The 19,196-nt window shown below is 40.8% G+C and overlaps 1 protein-coding gene across 4 annotated transcripts in view; it reads right to left on the bottom strand.

Moving 5' to 3' along the window:
* The window catches only part of trappc9 (trafficking protein particle complex subunit 9), a 298,975-nt gene that overhangs the window by 215,706 nt on the left and 64,073 nt on the right, over positions 1-19,196 (bottom strand). For all 4 annotated transcript variants that reach the window (XM_039820002.1, XM_039820003.1, XM_039820005.1 and 1 more), the window contains one exon: positions 15,355-15,518. In XM_039820002.1, coding sequence (XP_039675936.1) covers positions 15,355-15,518 — 164 coding nt within the window. The remainder of the gene's footprint in view (positions 1-15,354; positions 15,519-19,196) is intronic.

The following is a 19,196-nucleotide window of genomic DNA, read 5'->3' as shown; positions in this document are numbered from 1 at the left end:
GCCACAAATAAACAGCCATCACGGGGAAATTGGTGTAGTCAAATGAGAAAGAAGAACCGCACAGGCAGCTGACGGCCAGCTCCGCTCATGGTAACAAAATCACTGAAGCAATATTACAGTAATCCGCTCTTTTCCTTTTTTATAGGCCGCACAGTGGAACCTGTTTTTTCCTTATGAGACATTTCTTATAAGTGTGCGTTTTAGAGAAAAATTGAGCTGAGTTGATGTTGAAAGCTCATTAAGGGAAGAGGGTAGGTGTGTGTCTAAGTGTGTGTTGAGGGAGAGGTCTTATTTCTGCCGCCAACCAGCTTCTAGATGGTTCCTGGAGATATGTGTCAGTGCCTCATCCAGGAGAATAATTGGGATGAAATCCTCAGGACCCCGATCCATGCTGAAAAACAGCTTTTTTCTATGAGCTGTGGCGCCCGCTTCCCCCCCCCCCATTCATTCATTGCTCTATTAGTCTTTGTACTATTTATTAAGCTTTTGTTCTATTTATTTAACTTCTATGCACACTGCTGAATGCACCAATTACCAAGGCAAATTCCACGTAGGTTTACTACTGTGGCAGTAGTTACCCTACTCCTTTCTGATTCTGAAGAGCGGCTGAACAGATTTTCATTGTGCTCTAAGCACAATGACAATATAGATAGATAGATAGATAGATAGATAGATAGATAGATAGATAGATAGATAGATAGATAGATAGATAGATAGATAGATAGATAGATAGATAGATAGATAGATAGATAGATAGATAGATAGATAGATAGATCGATAGATCTCAACAGAGGTAGCAGTGATGAACAAAAGGTCTTATTGTTGCTATGTCTGCTATTTAGAGACAACTCAGTTAATGGTTACTTGTATTTGAATACGATACAATATATTTTTTATATAGATTACCAAGTGTTTGCTTTGGTTATCTAGAAAGATTTTCTTATGAATAAATATCTGTTTTTGAGAAACTGATCTGCTGCCTTATATGTCATGATGGCTGTGCTGTGGCTGGAAGAGTAATGTTTGTTTGTGCCGCAGATGTCTTCCTACTGTGACTCTTCATCTTTTATTCATTTAGTTCCCGCAGAAAACGCAGAGGGCTTCAGAGAGGCCCCCGTAACTGTGGCCTGTCTAAAGCCACTTCCAGGTTATAACTCAGGAGGCACAGGCCGGTGGGAGACAAGGTAATATGATGACCAGGGATGGTAAGTCCTGTCACCGTGGTGCTGCAGTGTGACACTACAGCCTCGGTCACTACTGCATCGCGTTCCCCTTCCGATGGATGTCGCGCTTTTCGGCCGGATGTCCGTTATTTTCCGCTTTCTTTAGGTTGTAATTTTGAACTCCGGTTTATTTATGAGGACTATGGTTAACTGCTCCTCAGATCTCTGCAGGGTAAATCCAGACAGCTAGCAAGACTATCTGTCCAATCTGAGTTTTCTCTCGTACGACTAAAACAACTTTTGAATGTACACATGTTCCACCAAAACAAGTTCCTTCCCGAGGCTATTCTGCAGCGGCACCGTGGCTCTGCTCGGCGCTCAGCACCGCCCAAGATGGTTGTGATTGGTTTAAAGAAATGGCAATAAACCAGAGCACGGTTTTCTCCCATCCCGGAATGTTGCGTGGACTCGCCAGACCCTCTTCAGCAGCGCTGTGGAGGAAGGCAAAGTGAGACTAGTGCATCACTGACCTGCTGCTTAGTGATCGGGCATGCAGAAAAAGCATAGCATCGCAACTCACACCGCATACATGCCTGGGGTACACATGCCGAGTATGAATAACAACATGGGGAGACGATCTTTAGACAGGGGGGAAAAAGATCATGCATAATGTTTGCAAGAAAATCCATCTGAACTAAACTACGAGTCTACAGCCAAGCGGTCTGTGAGGCTGTACATACTTACACTTACTATGACATAAACCCGACGCAAATGCCCAAAAAAATACCATGCTTAATTAGTTAGAGTTAATGCAGTTCTAGCTGCCTATATTCAGAGAGCTCTATCCTTTTCGAAATAACCTGTAATTAGTTTTTTATAGTTAATTTTAGGTGGATGATTCCTCATCATTAATGGAATGAGGTGGCAAAACACCAGTCGAAATTAGATTGACCAAATTAAAAATACATATTCATTAAAATGTGGTAATTTACTTCAAGGGTGAGGTATATTTCAAAGCACTTTTCTTGAATCCGCAGTGGTTTGAGAAGTTAACGGCAAAAAAGAAAAGAAAATGAATTTACATAAAAAAATAAAAAATAAAAAAAAAAGAACTGGATGATCAATTGCACTGCAATGCAATTAGCAGGTTGGGTTGTATAATGCAGCCCACGACGCTGTTGTCCCTTTGAGGCAGTACAGAGCCTAGGCTGAACTGTCATTTTCAGACACTTGAAAGTGTTTACAAAAGGACTCCATCAAGTAACAAGGGGGGACACTTAAAGGCTGTGTTATTCAATTTGATTATAAACCTAGAACACAGCAAATTGTTGTACTGCGTAAAAGAGACAGGAAACACAATCTGCAGTGTGACTGCAGTACAGAAAGCAGTATACTCCAATGCCTGTGAATTATCAGCCTTTAGAACAAACTGGGAACAACCCTGCAAATATGCGTTAGGCTATTTCACAAGCAGCTCATCTACCAACAGGTTTCCAGGGGTCACTCTGGTTAGCATAAAACAGAAGGCACTCTGCCATAAACACCATTTCTAGGCTGACTATAAGAAATAAACAATTTTTTTTTTTTTTTAACTTAAAAGAAATAGCTCTATAGCCCACTAGACTTCCATAACAAAGCCCTTAGACAGGACAATAAAAAAACTTGCAAGATAACTTGCAATTTTCCTTCTCCCCAATTCAAAATCTTCCCAAACAAACACACCCTCAATACTGCTGTCTTGCCCTTGAGGTAAGACTTTAATGTAACCTACTTAATTACCAACTGTTATCCTAAAGTCCAGTCTCTCGTTGCCAGACCTTCCTCCACAGCGCTATGGAGGAGGGTCTGACTAGTCCACACGACATTCTGGGATGCTAGAAAAACGTGCTCTGGTTTATTGGCCTCTTTAAACCAATCGCAATAGTCTTGGGCAGCGCTAAGAGCCGGACAGAGCCACGGTGCCGCTGCTATATAGCCTCGGGAAGGAACTTGTGTTGGTGGAGCGTTTGTACGTTCAAAAGGTTGTTTATAGTCTAACTGTAATCACATTTAGTTATCCTTTTTGCAGTCACAAATGATCAGGGTTGGGTACCGAAACCCGGTTCCGCTATGGAACTACGCAACCGGTAGGAATCAGACCGGATTATAACGCAAATTTCGGTTCCTCATTTCGGTTCCACTTAAAGGAACACGCCGACTTATTTGGGCATTTAGCTTATTCACCGTAACCCCCAGAGTAAGACAAGTCCATACATACCCTTCTCATATCCGTACGGATAGAAGATGGCTGTGTCTCATGTTACGTTGTTTTTTGTACACGCTGTGATTCTACAAATCACAACATGTAAACAGGAACATGTTGGTGTTATTTTGTCACTTTGTCCCGATTCGAACCAGTTGGAACCAGTTACCTGCAGGATCTGTGCTGGGCTAAGCTAATGATGGAGCTGTCAGACAGCGTTACAGCACGCACGGAGATGAGAAGGGTATGTATGGACTTGTCTTACTCTGGGGGTTACGGTGAATAAGCTAAATTCCCAATAATTCGGCGTGTTCCTTTAACATGTCGACTGAAACATTTTCCCTCTGGGTTCACCAAAACAGACGTAAAAGCATATTAACCATTCACTGCACGTGATCGCTAGTAAACATATATCTTTGATGTCATTTTTCATGTCTGATAAATGTTCATGCCATCCGGACCGTCACGGTGCGCGGCATGGTGCACGCAACTGCACGTAGAATACACGGTATGTAGATTGATGCACACGATGCAGATCCAAAGTTCACAAAATGTTACCTCAGTCCCCAGTCTTTGACACGTGCACTACTGTCTGTTGAAAATAAATAACAAGAAATGTATCCTTAACTCCTGACTCAACTGGGATATGACCCGAACCATAACCTCTGTGCACCGTCACACCCTTCATTTCTTAGCAGTTTTTCATTACTAAAAAGGAAGAGAGAAAAAATGGTCTTTGGGGAAATATCAGAAATGCTCCTTTACATATCAGTGGCTGGAGGGGCGTATCCGTGTTGGAGGAGTTGGCAGGCTGAGCTTACATAACTGCTTTATACAAAGCTTGTTTAAAATTAAGTGGTTTGATTGGTTTCAAAAAGAAACGCAGTCCAAGGCACGCTTTTGGCAAAAAGTTAAAAAGCCTTTGTTTAGATGGCTATTTCATGTTAAAATAGAGCTGGTAACAACCAACTAGCAGCGGCACAAACAGCCTTCTTCAAGGAGAATTCAGCCAATGTGATTGGCTGTATAGAAACAAGTTATCCATCAACGAAGTAACCGTATTCTGACGGACTAAAGCAAAAATAGGGGGCGCAGTCACGAAACCAAAAAATGTAAAATATCAATTTTGCCATTTTGGTTTCGGATATTTTTTCTCTCAAAAAAGGAGAACACATGATTTACACAGCAGATATGTACTGTATGCCGTAGCAGACATAAAAACAGTAATCAGTAATGTTATTAAAACAATAAACACAAATGGCACCTCAGAAGCTTTAACAATTATCTCAGCAGACAGAAAATGGAGATCTAAAATCTGGTTAAATAAATGTAGCAATGTGTAGGGTTGGGCATCGTTTGGATTTTAACGATTCTGATTCCAATTCCGATTCTTCCTTTCGATTTTGGTTCTCATCAATTCTCGATTCCGATTCTTTGAGGGGTGGAGTTGAAACGGGTCACATGCTTATTTCACAACTAAGAGGAACGTTTTATTTTGATTCAATGGTGGTTTGATTCCGATGGAATCGTAATTTTTTAAACTATTCCAAGTAGGAATCTGTTCTTGATGCCCAACCCTAGCCATGTGCGTAATTTCCATACCACTGATTACGTTCCTCAGCCATGAGATAATAAATACGCAACATATACTGTTAACTAGAAAAGCCTTAAGAAAATGAGGGGATTTTCTGAACACTGCAAAGTTACTGATCCGTTAATGTTTGCCAGTCTGTTATAAAGAAAGAAAGTGAAGGTTGGACAGCTGCTACTCCATCTGCACCAACTACTAAAAATAAGGAGGACAACTTTGGAAAATATGAAAACAGTCAAACCTGTTTGTGGGGCGAGAAGTGAGACTTTACAACTGGTTGTAATCTCCTGAAGAGTAAATGAACAGATCTTAATGAGACATGGGACACAGGTGGTGTTTTTCTTTACTTTTAAAAAGCATGCACATTGTGATGTTCGCTGCCATGGAACATCTCAACTGGGTTCAGTCACTGTCTGATAGAGGAGCTCCTGATTTTGTTCTCTAACAAAATTGTATCTTATCAAACAAAATACAATTCTCAATTACAATAGCTGCTAATGTCCGAGGGGAAATTTCTTAAATAACCTTTGTGATAAGACCGCGTCCTGGATATGTTATCACTCAAAACAACCACTTAAAAACATCAAACTATCACAGATAGCCTTTAGGAACAAAGTGAAACCCAGATTAAATTTAAAACATGACCCCTGTGACACACTCCAGACGGAAGCTGATCTGACATTAAAATGGCCTTCAAAAAGGTCTCTTACAGGCAGCTCAGATGTGCTATTCTTACTGTTTACAGGTGTTCTTTCTTCCTTTGTGCTGTAATGAAGCCTAGTGCGAGAGCACACCTAAGGAAATGGCAGAGGGTTGAAAAGGAAGCAATTTTTACTGTGGTCACTATGCCACGAATTGAAGAAAAAAAACAGATTGTGTGGGGTACAAGATGTGCTTACATGCTGCTCATACATCCTACATTACAAAATCAGAAAAAGGTTTATTGCCAAAATAAGAAACACTTATGAGGAAGTTGCCTTGGTGGTTGGTGCATACATAAACAAACACATAGTTTGTTGTTGTGTTTTAGTTTTTTTATTTAGCGCTTTTCTCGTCTTAACGACTACTCAAAGCGCTTTAACATCGTACAGGAACCATTCACACACATTCATACACTGCTGGCCGAGGCTGTCGTACAAGGTGCCACCTGCTCATCAGATAAACACTCACACACATTTACACTCCGATGGCGCAGCATCGGGGGCAACTTGAGGTTCAGTGTCTTGACCAAGGACACTTCGACATGGGACTGCAGGGCCAGGGATCGAATTGCCAACCTTCCGATTGGCAGGCGACCGCTCTACCACTGAGCCACAGCCGCACCATTTACATAGTAAACAATAATATAAAAATATACAATAAATACAAAAACAAATCTATACATAATAGATGTTTAACATAAGAAAAAGGAGGCTGAATGGATTGGGAACAATTCAGAGTGAGATGTCCATACTTTCTAATAATCACTGCTGTATCTATGCTCTTCACGTTTCCATGTGCTACATGATAATGATGAAGCATAATATATAATAACTAAACAATTGCATTGGACTTCTTTGAAGACTGGTTTGTGAGATCCAAAATAGCCAGTACAATACTGACTGCACTGGTATAGGGAAGACTACTGATGACAACATTAGCATTGCTTCCTAAGTTCCCTCAGGGACAACAGCAGAGAGAGAGAAAGAGAGAGAGAGAGAGAGAGAGAGAGAGAGAGAGAGAGAGAGAGAGAGAGAGAGAGAGAGAGAGAGAGAGAGAGAGAGAGAGAGAGAGAGAGAGAGAGAGAGAGAGAGAGAGAGAGAGAGATGGGTGGGGGGGGAGTGTAGTTTCTGTCGCCCCCATGAAGAATTCTAAGTATTGACGGTGTCAGTGCATCCGCTTGACGCAAGCCTTCGGTGACCCCCACCCCTCCTCCACGCATTTGATGGTAGCATTTATCCCGTCAGATCAAGGAGGACGCGGAGGATTAAAAAATAAAAAACATGGACTCTTCAGAAGAGGTCATTATCTTGTAAATGCCTCTGTTGTTCTTTCTCAGCGGTGACGTAAAACGTATCACTCGAGTCGCTGTGCGCAAAAGTAGCCGGACTACACCATTTAGTAAACATAGCCATACTGAGAAATACAGAGAGAGTTTGATGGAGCTGATAGGCTTAATTATTAGCTGCTGTAACAACTCATTTGGCAATGGCTTGAATGTAACAGATGGTCATTTATCTAAAATAGTTGCGCGCTATAGCTTTAAAGAATTAAAACATACATATAACCAATATTTTTAACTCCTAATGTGATCATTTTTAATGTGATCACTGTATTGTATGTGTATTCACTTGGTGATGGATTTATAATTATTTATAGGATAAGGCTGTCCAAGTTGCTTAGTAATTAGGTTTAGGTGTCATTTCCAGTACAGGGTGTAATGGTTCCATAGCAACGCGTATTGAAGACTGAAGAACAGAAGGCTGGCATTTCTTTGATTTTAATATTTTCCTATATGTCAGCCTCTCTCGAAGGCTTGTAATGTTTAGACAAACATGGAAGCATTTGAGAGGTTTGCCTCATTTTGGTAAATGAAAAAGGTATTGTAGAAGGATGGTTTTAGTCCTCAAAGTGAGGTATCAATACGTACTTTGTTTAATAAGTACCCTTTTTAGGGGTCTAAAATCACCCATGGTGTGGAGCGATGCGGAGACTAACTTTCTTCAAATTAATACATAAAACAAACTGCATGCCATATGCCTTATTTCCATCTGGTTTTCTACATGGGTGTCCACTGTTTGAGATTTGATTGGAGCTCTTTTGCCTACATCATCTTATTGTGTCCTCTTCTTCTACTTTAATGGTTTAATGGAACCCAACTGTAGAATTAGCACCACTTTTTAAATCACAATATGCCAAAAATACTGAGGGAAATACAAATTATTTCACATTCTCTTTTGCCGATTATCTAGAATTTTGGTTAAAATTAGCGCTACATTTAAATGCAAACCTCTTTAGATCAGGAGTAGGGGGTGAGCTTTAAAGGAGGCAAACAAACCATGAAGAACTTTAAAGTGCTCATATTACGCTTTTTGGCGTTTTCCCTTTCCTTTATTGTGTTATATATCTTTTTGTGCACGTTGTAGGTTTATAAAGTGAAAAAGCCCAAAGCCCCCTCCCCCAAAGGGACTTACCATCTCCAACAGAAAACACTGTTCACCAACTGCTCCAAACAGCTCTATTGTAGTCCAGCCTTTACTTCAGAGACAAACGTGGTCACTTTGTAACACATGTTATAATGCTCGCCTAGCTGCTAGCGTGGCACACCCTCATACTCTGCTTCTGACTGGCTAGTAGTCTTTACCTAGCTACTGCGCATGTGCAACTCCCAACAAACATGGGACAGAAGTGAGATGCCTCACTCTGTAGCTAAAACGGAGAGCTCAACACACAGGGTGAAAAGAGGAGCTGCAGCAAAGTGCAGTACAACAACAATATGGTGTTATTTGAAAATTAAACCATGTAAACCTATTCTGGTACAACCTCTAAATACAATTATGAACCTGAAAAGGAGCATAATATGAGTTAAAGGTGTGAAATTTAACTCAGCAGCAGATCATCTATCATTGAACTTGTTCTTGGTCTAGAACAGTGGAGACTAAATATAGTCGTATACTGTGTGAGTTAAAGTGATGGTTCGGAGTAATTTCACCCTAGGGTCCTTTGCACCATGACCTCGAGCCAAACACCCCCCCCCCCAAAGCTTTTTTCACCTGGGTCTAAGATTGGGAGAGTTAGCGTAGAGTAGCATTATCAGCTGAATAGCTTAGCGCAGGGGCTAATGGACCCACGTTTGTATCTCGTAAATGACCCCACTAATAATGCCCGAAATTATACCAAACGTCTACACTAGTACAAATAGGTTATGTACTCATAAAACGATGGATTGGAAAGTTTGTAAGTACACCAGAAGTTTATGTAAATAACACTTGCCTGCTGGCTTCTGCTCTCTGCTGTTGTTGTTGTTGCTGCTGTAAGACGAGTGCTTAGGGCCGTCTACAAATTACAACACCGAAAAGAGATGCAACAAAAATATTTTTTAATTTAACTTTTTTTTTAAGTAAGTGCTGTAGTATAACTAGCAGGAGACAAGTAATAATTGAGGTAAGTTTGGAGACATTACCTTATTTAATCATTAAATTAATAAATATTTTGTTGCATCTCTTTTCGGTGTAGTAATTTGTAGACGTCCCTAAGCACTCGTCTAACTGCAGGTAGCAGCAGCAGCAGCAGCAACAACAGAGCAAAAGAGAGCAGGCAAGTGTTCATAAACTTCTGGTGTACTTACAAACTTTCCAATCCATCGTTTTATGAGTGCATAACCTATATGTACTAGTGTAGACGTTTGGTATCATTTCGGGCATTATTACTGGGGTCATTTACGAGATACAAACGTGGGTCCATTAGCCTCTGCGCTAAGCTATTCAGCTGATAGCGCTACACTACGCTAACTCTCCCAATGTTCGACCCAGGTGAAAAAAGCTTCTGGGGGGTGTTTGGCTCGAGGTCATGGTGCAAAGGACCCTAGGGTGAAATTACTCCGAACCATCACTTTAAAGGCGCTAGAACAAAGTATCCAAAGGATTGCTCTTTCAATGAGGCTTCAAAGAACAAGTGCTACTGGTCAATCTGCTGCCCTGGAACACAGAGCTCAAAGAACTCAAACTAGAAGAAAAAAAAAAAACAGGAGAATCAGAGGAACATAAGGAACTGAATAAACTGGAGCTGATAAGGATTTGCTGGACAGCTTGGAAAGACTGAAAAAAGATAAAGAAAAAAAAGAGAAGAAACTACAAACAAAGATAAAGACGACAATGATTCATTCAGAAGACGTTTGTACGGGAAAGTGACAGAAGAAGAGCTCTGTTGGGGGCTTCTCTGCTGGCCAGTTTTATCTGCTAGGACTTAAAAATGACCATTTTTACACTTCTTAAGAGATTTTTCGGCCTCTGGCCTTCGACCAGCACTGCAGATTTAGAAACTGACTGAAAAAGTTGAGGGGAAAACGAAATGGACAGAAAAGGTTAATTTATCATTGGGTTTTAAAGAAAGCATTCACTTTGATTGAGCTATTTTTTCTGTTTCATGTCTAACTGAATTTTAAACATTGCTGGGTTGTTGAATTTTAACCGACCTGTGTGTGCTGTATCAACATTTATTTATTTGTGAAATCACTGAGCAACAGTGGGGCATTTTCTTCCCTTTTTGCAGACTGATCTCATAAAGTGGCGTATGTATGACACGCCAATTCGTCTGCCATTTTGGCGTGTTATCAAGATGCTTTTTAGCGTGTTTATCAACGCAATTCACCCACCATTGACCTACATTAGAGTGAATTTTCGCCGAAGCGAGTAGTATAAAGGGGCGTAAGTCCACGGATGGGTAAAACGCAGGACTTTCACCCAGGAGAGCCGGGATTGCGTCTCACGATTTTCAGCAGTTTTTCTTTTTTTAAGCCTTCCCCAATGTTTCGTTTTTTGTGTACTAAAGCCTTTCCCAGTGTTCTTTTCCTAAAGCCAACCTTTTTTTTTTATTTTTTATTTTTTTTGTGTGATGTTCTCACAATAGTACGTCACGTTCTCGCGATAACACGCATATATTAACATCTGCTCTATACAGCGCAGACATACACATGGATAGCTCAAAATGCGTACAGATAACACGCCATTTGGCTTTAGGAAAGGGCCGTGTATGTTTACGGAAAGTCATGATGCCATGTTGATTTTTGAGAGGACAGATGAAGACATGAAAGGGGAGAGAGAGGGGGGGGAATGACATGCAGCAAAGGGCCGCAGGTCGGAGTCGAACCCGGGCCTGCTGCATCTAGGAGTAAACCTCTATATACTCAGGCGCCTACTCTACCAACTGATCCGGGCGCCCTGAGCAACAGCATTTAATGAGCATTAACTCAATTGCTTTGTTTTTTTTATTTTTTACCTTCAATTAGTCCATTTGAATGGCTTCATGTTTACTTGTGTTTGTATTATTTGAAAGAAGTATTGTGATGGTTGGGGTCGGCTGGCTGCGAGTCGGTTTTGTTTTCTATTCTGTTTTCCACTGTGTCTCCTGCCGTTTTTGTTCCGTTAGCTCTGCCTCTCTCGGTTTTTCCCTCCCCCCCTGCCTGCAATGGCCAGTTGACTACATACACCTGCTCAGCGTCTCATCATCACCCCTCCTGCCATACTCACCTGCCAGTCATCAGCTGCGAACAAGACCTGTACTTAAAACTCCGGATCTACTCCCCATCTTCGCTTGATCGTTGTTTCAGTCACCCTGGTGACACAAGCTCCAAGCTCTCGAGAAATATAGCATCTTAGCATTTGTCTGTTCTTCTGTCTTAATCCCTTTCTCTGTGTTGGGTCTGTTCTGTCTCATTCGTAATAACTATATAGTTTAAGTTGGCGTTACTACTATATTTTCCAAAGTAAATGATTGGAGGACATTTATTCAAGTGTTCGTCAAAAGTCTTTGAGTGAAACTACAGATGGTGTTTTTTTCTAATTCCGGTCTACAGAAGTCAGTGCTGTTTGCTTGTTCGTCCAACTCTGAAAATAACATTCGCTTGGAAGCAAAACTTTGTTTGCAGCCTGAATCATTTCTAACAACCACAACAACAGTTCCATTTCAAAGAGAACTCTTGTTAACTAGAGAGACTACATTGTACCTTGGAGTCCGTCCAGCAGGGAGCAGGGTACGTGCGAAGCAGGGATGCTCTGAGAAGTGGAAAGTAAATCACTGGACTATTTTTAATTAGAGTTCTGTACTAGTTAGCATTGACGGGCTAATTCTCATCCACCTTCCAGCGAGGGCTTGATGGGGCTTCTGTACAGAAGTTCCCAGGCAACAAGAGAGACAGTAATTATCTCACCATGCTGTCATTAGGCGACACAATCTACATCCGAGCTGGTCAGCAAAGACTTCTCCTATTTTTACACAATAGAGAGAGTTCTTGACATGCTTGCAAAAGAAATGCATGAAAAGTGAGAAACATATACACCTGAGAAGTGCAAGACTGACAGAAGCTGCCTGGTAAGACCGGATCTATGAGCGTTAACCCTCTGACAGAGGATTTGTTAGTGTAGCCGGTCTTCAATTAAACGCAGAACCCTGAAGCCATTTTGGAAATGTCAGATCAATTCCATATATACTGGCTCATCACTGTGTGATCGAACTGCTGCTGAGAGCAAAGGCATGGTTAGAAAGTGTTTGAAAAATCTATTGCATATCCTGAATCTACTGCATTCAAAAGGTGGAATCAGAGGAAACACTACTATTTTTGCTAACACTTTACTTAAAAAGGTATCTACATATGAGTCACATGACACGGTCATGAACACATGACACAGTTATGACACATAAACCCTAACTCTAACCCTAACCATAACTTGTCATGACAAAAACCAAATGACACCTTACTGACAGAAGCGTTATGTCATAAACGTTTAGGACTGTTTATAATGTTTATGACATGTTCATGACAGTGTCACGTCACTCTTATATAAATACCTTGGAGTAAGTGTAACCCTATTTTCTAGTATGGTCCAATCAGCTATATTTTGAGAATAGCAAGTCAAAAACTGTTGTTAAAAGGGTTTCTCACAGAGTAGGTTTAGGGAGACAAAGAAAGACCTGCACTTGAAAAAATCTGCTTCTTCCACTACATGCTTCTGGTTTGGGTGTTAACAATAACTGTGTCTAAAAGATAGGTATCATTTTATAGCCAAACATCGGTTTTGGTTCTGTTGAATATACTGTAGAGTGACATGCGACGTAAATTCAAGCGGAATTTTTGGAGCACTGCTTTTCAATTAGATAAAACAAAACACCTTTTGAAAATAGTTATAATAAGACCTAATATGTTACTCTCAACTGCTGTCTGGCCAATACTGTACATCAGCATGGGCAATATTACCAGCTGATTGTAGCTGCTCACAGATCAGTGTCCCGGTATATGTCGTGGCTCCCAACATCTCTTTTCAGCACTATCAGATGAGACCAAGTACCCTTGATTGACACCCATCATGTTTCAAATGTATTTATTGGAGTTGTAATTGTGTTTGTGTGACTTAACACTATTAGTTATATAAAAGTATATATTTTTTTCCAATCAAATCATAATATCATTTTTTCAAACTAGCTGAACTACGTTGCATTCTTCCCATGAACCCCTTAATATGTGCAGAGCTACCCCTAGTTGGGAATCAAAGCAATACGTAACAAGGAATTGCCGTACAAAAGCACCAAAGATAAGCCGACTAGTGTCGCCATCACATCTTTTGTCCATTAGAAAGCACCGACGAAGTTTATTTTCAACTGTATAATATCGGACTTTGTACACATCTTTGTCACAGTCGAGATTTGTCAATTTAAAGAAATCGGCCAATGCTTTTTTTGTTATCGGATAATTTTTTTAACTTTTGAATACTGATCCCATTACATTTAATGTTTTTTATTGAATGGGGCAAATACAGTTTACATAGAGAGTTGAACAACGATTATCCAATGTGTGATGTAGCTCTGCATTTATAACATGTTCACAGACAACAATTGTAAACTATGTGGTACATTTTGTTGACCTTATAGGAACTGCAGTACAACTTGTCGGCATACTCATGTCAGTAACAGCTTCAAAAATGTAGTAGGATTCAGGCTCTTCTCTCTGCAGTGATCAATTGGTACCGTAGATCACCTAAATCCAGGGTACAGCTTGGTTACTCTTTACTATATGGACAAAAATAAAATGTAAAGTCTGAAAATAATTACATGTCAGTATTTCAAACTGTTTTTGGACCAAAGGAAGTCTACATAAATGATAAAATACACTATAATAATGCTGGACATAAAACTATGTCACACGATGTGAGGGTGCGCCTCATTCAGTTCAAGCTTATGCATCGCTTCTATTGGGCTCTCTCCAGATTGTGTAGAGTTGGTCTGAAAGACACACGAAATTGTTGGAAATGTAAGAGAGGACGGCCAATTACTTCATGTCCTATGGCCCTGAGAGAAGGTCCATCAATTTTGGACCGGGATACATGATAACCTATGTCGGATTGCAGGGACCCAGGTTCCATTCAGCCCAAGATTATTTGCTGTGGGAGATTGGTCAATCCTAAACGGGATGGATAAGCACATAAGAAGCTGGGTCCAGACTAGTTTAATAATATATATTATTATTAAATTATATTTAAGGGGATGGAAGAATGAAGGGGGGCCGTCAATCCAGGAGTGGGCTTGTGAGATGGCTAGGGTGGAGGCCTATGTCATATAAATGGTTTGCCAGATTGGATGTCTACACTAGAAAATGGGGAAAGGACCTGAGCTTTCTGGAGGGCTCCTAAGAAGCAGTGCTGGGGAGGGACGTGAGAGACGGCTTATGAGGATATCATTTATACATATTTTTATTTGGTTCATGGTTTATTGTCTATTTTGTTACCATTTTGTTGAATGGTCTGGAATGTTGTAGTTGCAGTGTCATATTTTCTTGATTTTTGTCTGGGTGGGTGGTGATGAAAGGGAGGGGGGTGGGGGGGTGGGGTGTTGATGTTGTGAGTTGTAGGTTTTGTTGAGAAGAAGGCAAATAAAACATTGTTAATCACAAAAAAATAATGCTGAACATGACATCTATTGGAATTCTCTTACAGAGAGGTTTCAAATGCATTACAGTCTATGGAATAGAATTTAGTCATTAGGGTTTATCACCAGGCTGGACTCCTGACCACAGGTAGCACTGGGCCAGATGTTTTCGAAGCGTGATTTCTCATTTATTAGTGCCATGTTTGGAAATGCTGCGGCCTATTTTGATACTGCAGCTGCTTCATTTCTTTTTTTTCACAGAGAACAGTGGGACAAAGACAAGAAAGCAAGAGAGAGAGACAGAGACAGCCAGTCGGAGTGAGCGGGGAATGCAGAGATCTGAGGACCTGAGCAGATGTTGTACAAAGAGATAGGAACACAGAGTGAAAAGCCACGGGGGCACGAAAGATGTGGAAGCCAAAGACAACGCATAGTGATCTCTGTTGTACCGCGGACGCGAGAACTGCAAGAGGCTGTTGCAAAAACTCAGTGGGAGTACAGCAAAAACACGGTCCTCACAAAAAAGAAAAAAGCATTGATAAATACTGCATGTACACACATAAATGAGCTCAATCCATCATTTGTTTTCAACTTTTGCGGATTTTCACACATGCTACTAATCCACATATTCAGTCATTATCATCTAAGATGAAAATTATTCAGAACTAAAAAAAATTAAATAGAAGACCGAATCGACAGATATGGCTTTAGACATCAGATAGGGGTACTTAGGGGGTACTAACCTTTGGTGCTGACAATCTTAGAGGTGAGCTCCAGAGTCTCGATGTCCTCAGAGCCAATGTTCTCCAAGGTGATGGTCAGCTGCTGTGTCTCCCCGTTGAAAAGTTGTAGGGACACGGTGCTGGACAGTTCCTCTTTGGATGTCGGCTGAGGCGTGTAGGCTGACCTGTTTAGGTTTGTGGAGAAGAGAGATCTTGTCAGTGACGATAGAAAGTAAAAAGCACAAATATTCTTGCTTTTATTCCTGGAAGGGGTCAATATGAATTAAAGGGATAGTTTGGATTTTTTTTAAGCAGGGTCGTATGAAGTACTTTTTCATAATCAGTGTATTTCTTACAGTAGATGGCAGTTGGCACACCCCCCGTTTGGAGAAGCAGACAGGAGTACCGACACGGAAGCTAAGCCATGTACTGCTGTGGATGGGGGCAGCAGCTAAACGTATTTTAGACAAATCTAGTTACCCTTTCGTTTTTTTAACCTTTTCAAACTGGACCCTATTTTCCTATGTTTTTGTGTCTAAGTGACTGATGGGAACAACAGTCTTTGATACTGGTCCAGTATTAAGCGAGATCGTTGCAGTCAGCAGTGGCGAAACAAGCTACAATTTAAGTAGCTTCACAAAAACTTCACAAAAGTGCTTGTTTTTGCCGCTGACAGGCTCAGATACGTGTCTGACAAGATTATGGAAAGGATTTCTAAGAAGGTCGACCTTTCTGTTACAGAGTAAGATCCTTTTTTTTTTATTTAGACATAAAAACATACGCGAAATTGCGTCCGCTAAACCCACCAGACTCATTTTGGCATCTTAAAATACACTTCATTCAAAGTCGACAGAAACAAAATAAAACTACGAAAAGGCGTTTTGGGTCGTCTTTCCCCTTTTCCAACCATCTCAACTCTAGTTTTGGTTGAAATAAACACATAGTTTACCGTTTTACAAGTGAAAATATGTTGGCTCTATACACGCTAAAAGTATTGCTTTTTTAAATGGAGTCTGGTGGGTTTAGCACTAGCGACTTCAGAGCCGTTTCTGGTTAAACAGAAAGGTCTCAGAGGTTTTGAAGGGCTATCCCTGAAGGGATCCTTTCCATAATGTTGTCAGACACTTTTGTGAAGGTTAATACAAGCTGCACAATTGCCCTATTAACTTACATTGTAGCTTGTTTCGCCGCTGCCGACTGCAACGATCTCGCTTAATACTGGACCAATGTCAAAGATTGTTGTTCCCATCATTCACTTAGACACAAAAACATAGGAAAATAGGTTTCCGGGTTGGAAAAAACGGCAGTTACCCTTTAAGTGTACGCTATATTTAGAATAATTTCCCCGCTTAACCTTGTTGTCAGACAGCCCTTTACAACAGAGAACTGAATTCGTTATGTCCATCTATGCTCTCTCCAAAGCCACAAAAAAAAACGCAGGAGTTGCTAGTCTACCGCTGCCTTAATCGGTTAGTTTGTTTGTGTTATTGTGTGACTTTGGGTTTTAGTTCAGATTCACACCAGGTAAAATGTTTTTGTCGAAGGAGTTTGGTGGCTCTCAGGAGAGCATAGGTAACTGCTGCAGTTCCCTGTCGTAAAGGGCAGTCTGACGGAAGGGCACAGCGTTTAAACTAATCTAATTATATCAGATTTTTAGCTAACATTTTTGGTAGTTATTTTTAGGTGGCTAAAATACATTTTATTGCTGCCCCCTGCCTGGCTCTCCAAACTGGGGGCGTGTCGATCACCATCTACTGTATGGAATACACTGACTATGGATAAGTAGCTCATACAACCCCCCAAAAACTCCAAACTAACCCTTTAAGATTTCTAAGAAAACAACTCAAGACAAGAGATATCAGGCCTGTAATGGCAAAAGGTAAGTTTGATGTGGCTTGATATGATGCAAACCGTTCCATTATACTTCTATCATAATTCATCAACTAGCGATGTGTGAAGATTCATATACTCTCTCTCACGTTTTGAAGAAGATGATAAAGTGCTTTTTAGAATCTCATTAGCTGGAACGCCATTTGTTAATGGCTCTTTTTCACAGTGGGGAGTCTTGCTGAATGCTTTGTGGGCTTTGCCATCAAACCTCATTTGGTTTAAAGTTCAAATGTTTACTATGTGTCCATTTAGTGTAACCAAACCATACCTGGGATAAATAAAAGAATGTTGCTCAACACTGGCCACAAGCTTTGTTTTGATGTCATTAAGAATAGTCAGTGGATTGTGCACAGTATTGACGAAAGACTCTGTATGCACTCGGTGAATGATAAAATGTCTGTTTTACTCATATGGGCCCTTGATTCTTAAGACCGTAGAGCATACATAATATATACAGCAGCTGATGGAAAACCTTTTTAAATGAAGAAACTGAGAAATGTTAGTGCTTTGGTTGGTCTCGCTTTGCCAGACCTTCCTCTACAGTGCTGTGGAGGAGGGTCTGGCTAGTCCACACAGCATTCCAGGATGGGAGAAAAACGTGCTCTGGTTTATTGGCATTTCTTTAAACCTATCCCAATCGTCACGGGCGGCACTAAGCACCGGGCAGAGCCACGGTGCCGCTGCAAAACATGCAAACATGTGTACGTTCAAAAGTTGTTTTAGTCGCGCAACAGAAAACTCAGATTGGACAGATAGTCTAGCTAGCTGTCTGGATTTACCCTGCAGAGACCTGAGGAGCAGTTAACCATAGCCCTCAGAAATCCACCAGAGTTTAGAACGCCAACACAAAGAAAGCGGAAGGCTAGTGGACATCTGGCCGAAAGAGTGAAATCCTGCGGAATTTCCAGCGGCAAAGGAGCAATCCCGGAAGTGAAACGTCGTGGATATAGACTAGTGCTTTGGCAACTTTATCAGCAACACACATTGTTTGCATTTTAGCAAATGTTTCTCTCCTTTAAACTCTGACAGTAAAATTGATTTGTAAAACATGGCTGAAGGCATACAGCAGACCTATGCTCAGAGCATTTTAAAATGTTAGATGTTTAACACTGATGTTAGTAATCAAAAAAAAAAAAGAGAAGCTGTAAGACTGAAGCTTTGTGCTAGAGGCAAAACGATATCTGAGAAGTCGATGAGGCACCTCTTCAAATGAGGTCAAAGCTGAAGGTCTACCTGTGGAGCCAGCGAGAGCATCCAACAGACTGTTGGATACTGTATAGCATGTGTATTCTATTTGGATCATGTATCTGCTGCGGTACTCTTCCAACACTGGAGAGTAAAAACCGTTTCCACATCAAAAGCTGCTGAAGTGCTGTACTTACAGACATGACCTACAGTATACAGCGGATTTTTTCAGCAGCTCGGCTGTCAGAATGATTTACAACACTCCAACAGGGTGCTTTACTTTTAGTAATTTAACCCATGATTTCTCCTCTTATGTTTCCTACTTTTACAAAAATGGGATTTCACCGTACATGAAAACAAATTCACCTGCTACTCTGATGTTGAAGTTGAGAGAGGACTGCAACTATTTCTATTTATAGGAGAAAGAAAAAAAATGCTCGGTTAAGCAGCCAATGTTTGCTTTGTTTGTATTGTTGTATTTTAAGTGTTTCAATGCACAAGAACCTGGGCAGAGTTCTCGAGTTAAATGTGCAATACTTACTTGTTTATTACCCTTTAAACTCTAATTTGAATGGGTGTAGAACAGTAATGATAACTTAATTATCAGCAGCAATTACCAGCTTAAATGGATACTTTGCCGATTTTAAAACCAGCTCTGTGTCATCTTTTTGTGGCCAGTGTGTATAGATGAACGGTGATTGGTTTCCCCTCGGTGGCTCTAGCGAACAGAGCTTCCCGTGGACTGCGCTGCGCATCATCCTGTGGATCTCGGCAGACCTCCGCTGCTC

This window comes from Perca fluviatilis, chromosome 13 (assembly GCF_010015445.1).
Source record: "Perca fluviatilis chromosome 13, GENO_Pfluv_1.0, whole genome shotgun sequence".
In the NCBI taxonomy this organism is placed as follows: Eukaryota; Metazoa; Chordata; class Actinopteri; order Perciformes; family Percidae; genus Perca; species Perca fluviatilis.
This window is presented reverse-complemented; position numbering and strand designations above follow the sequence as displayed.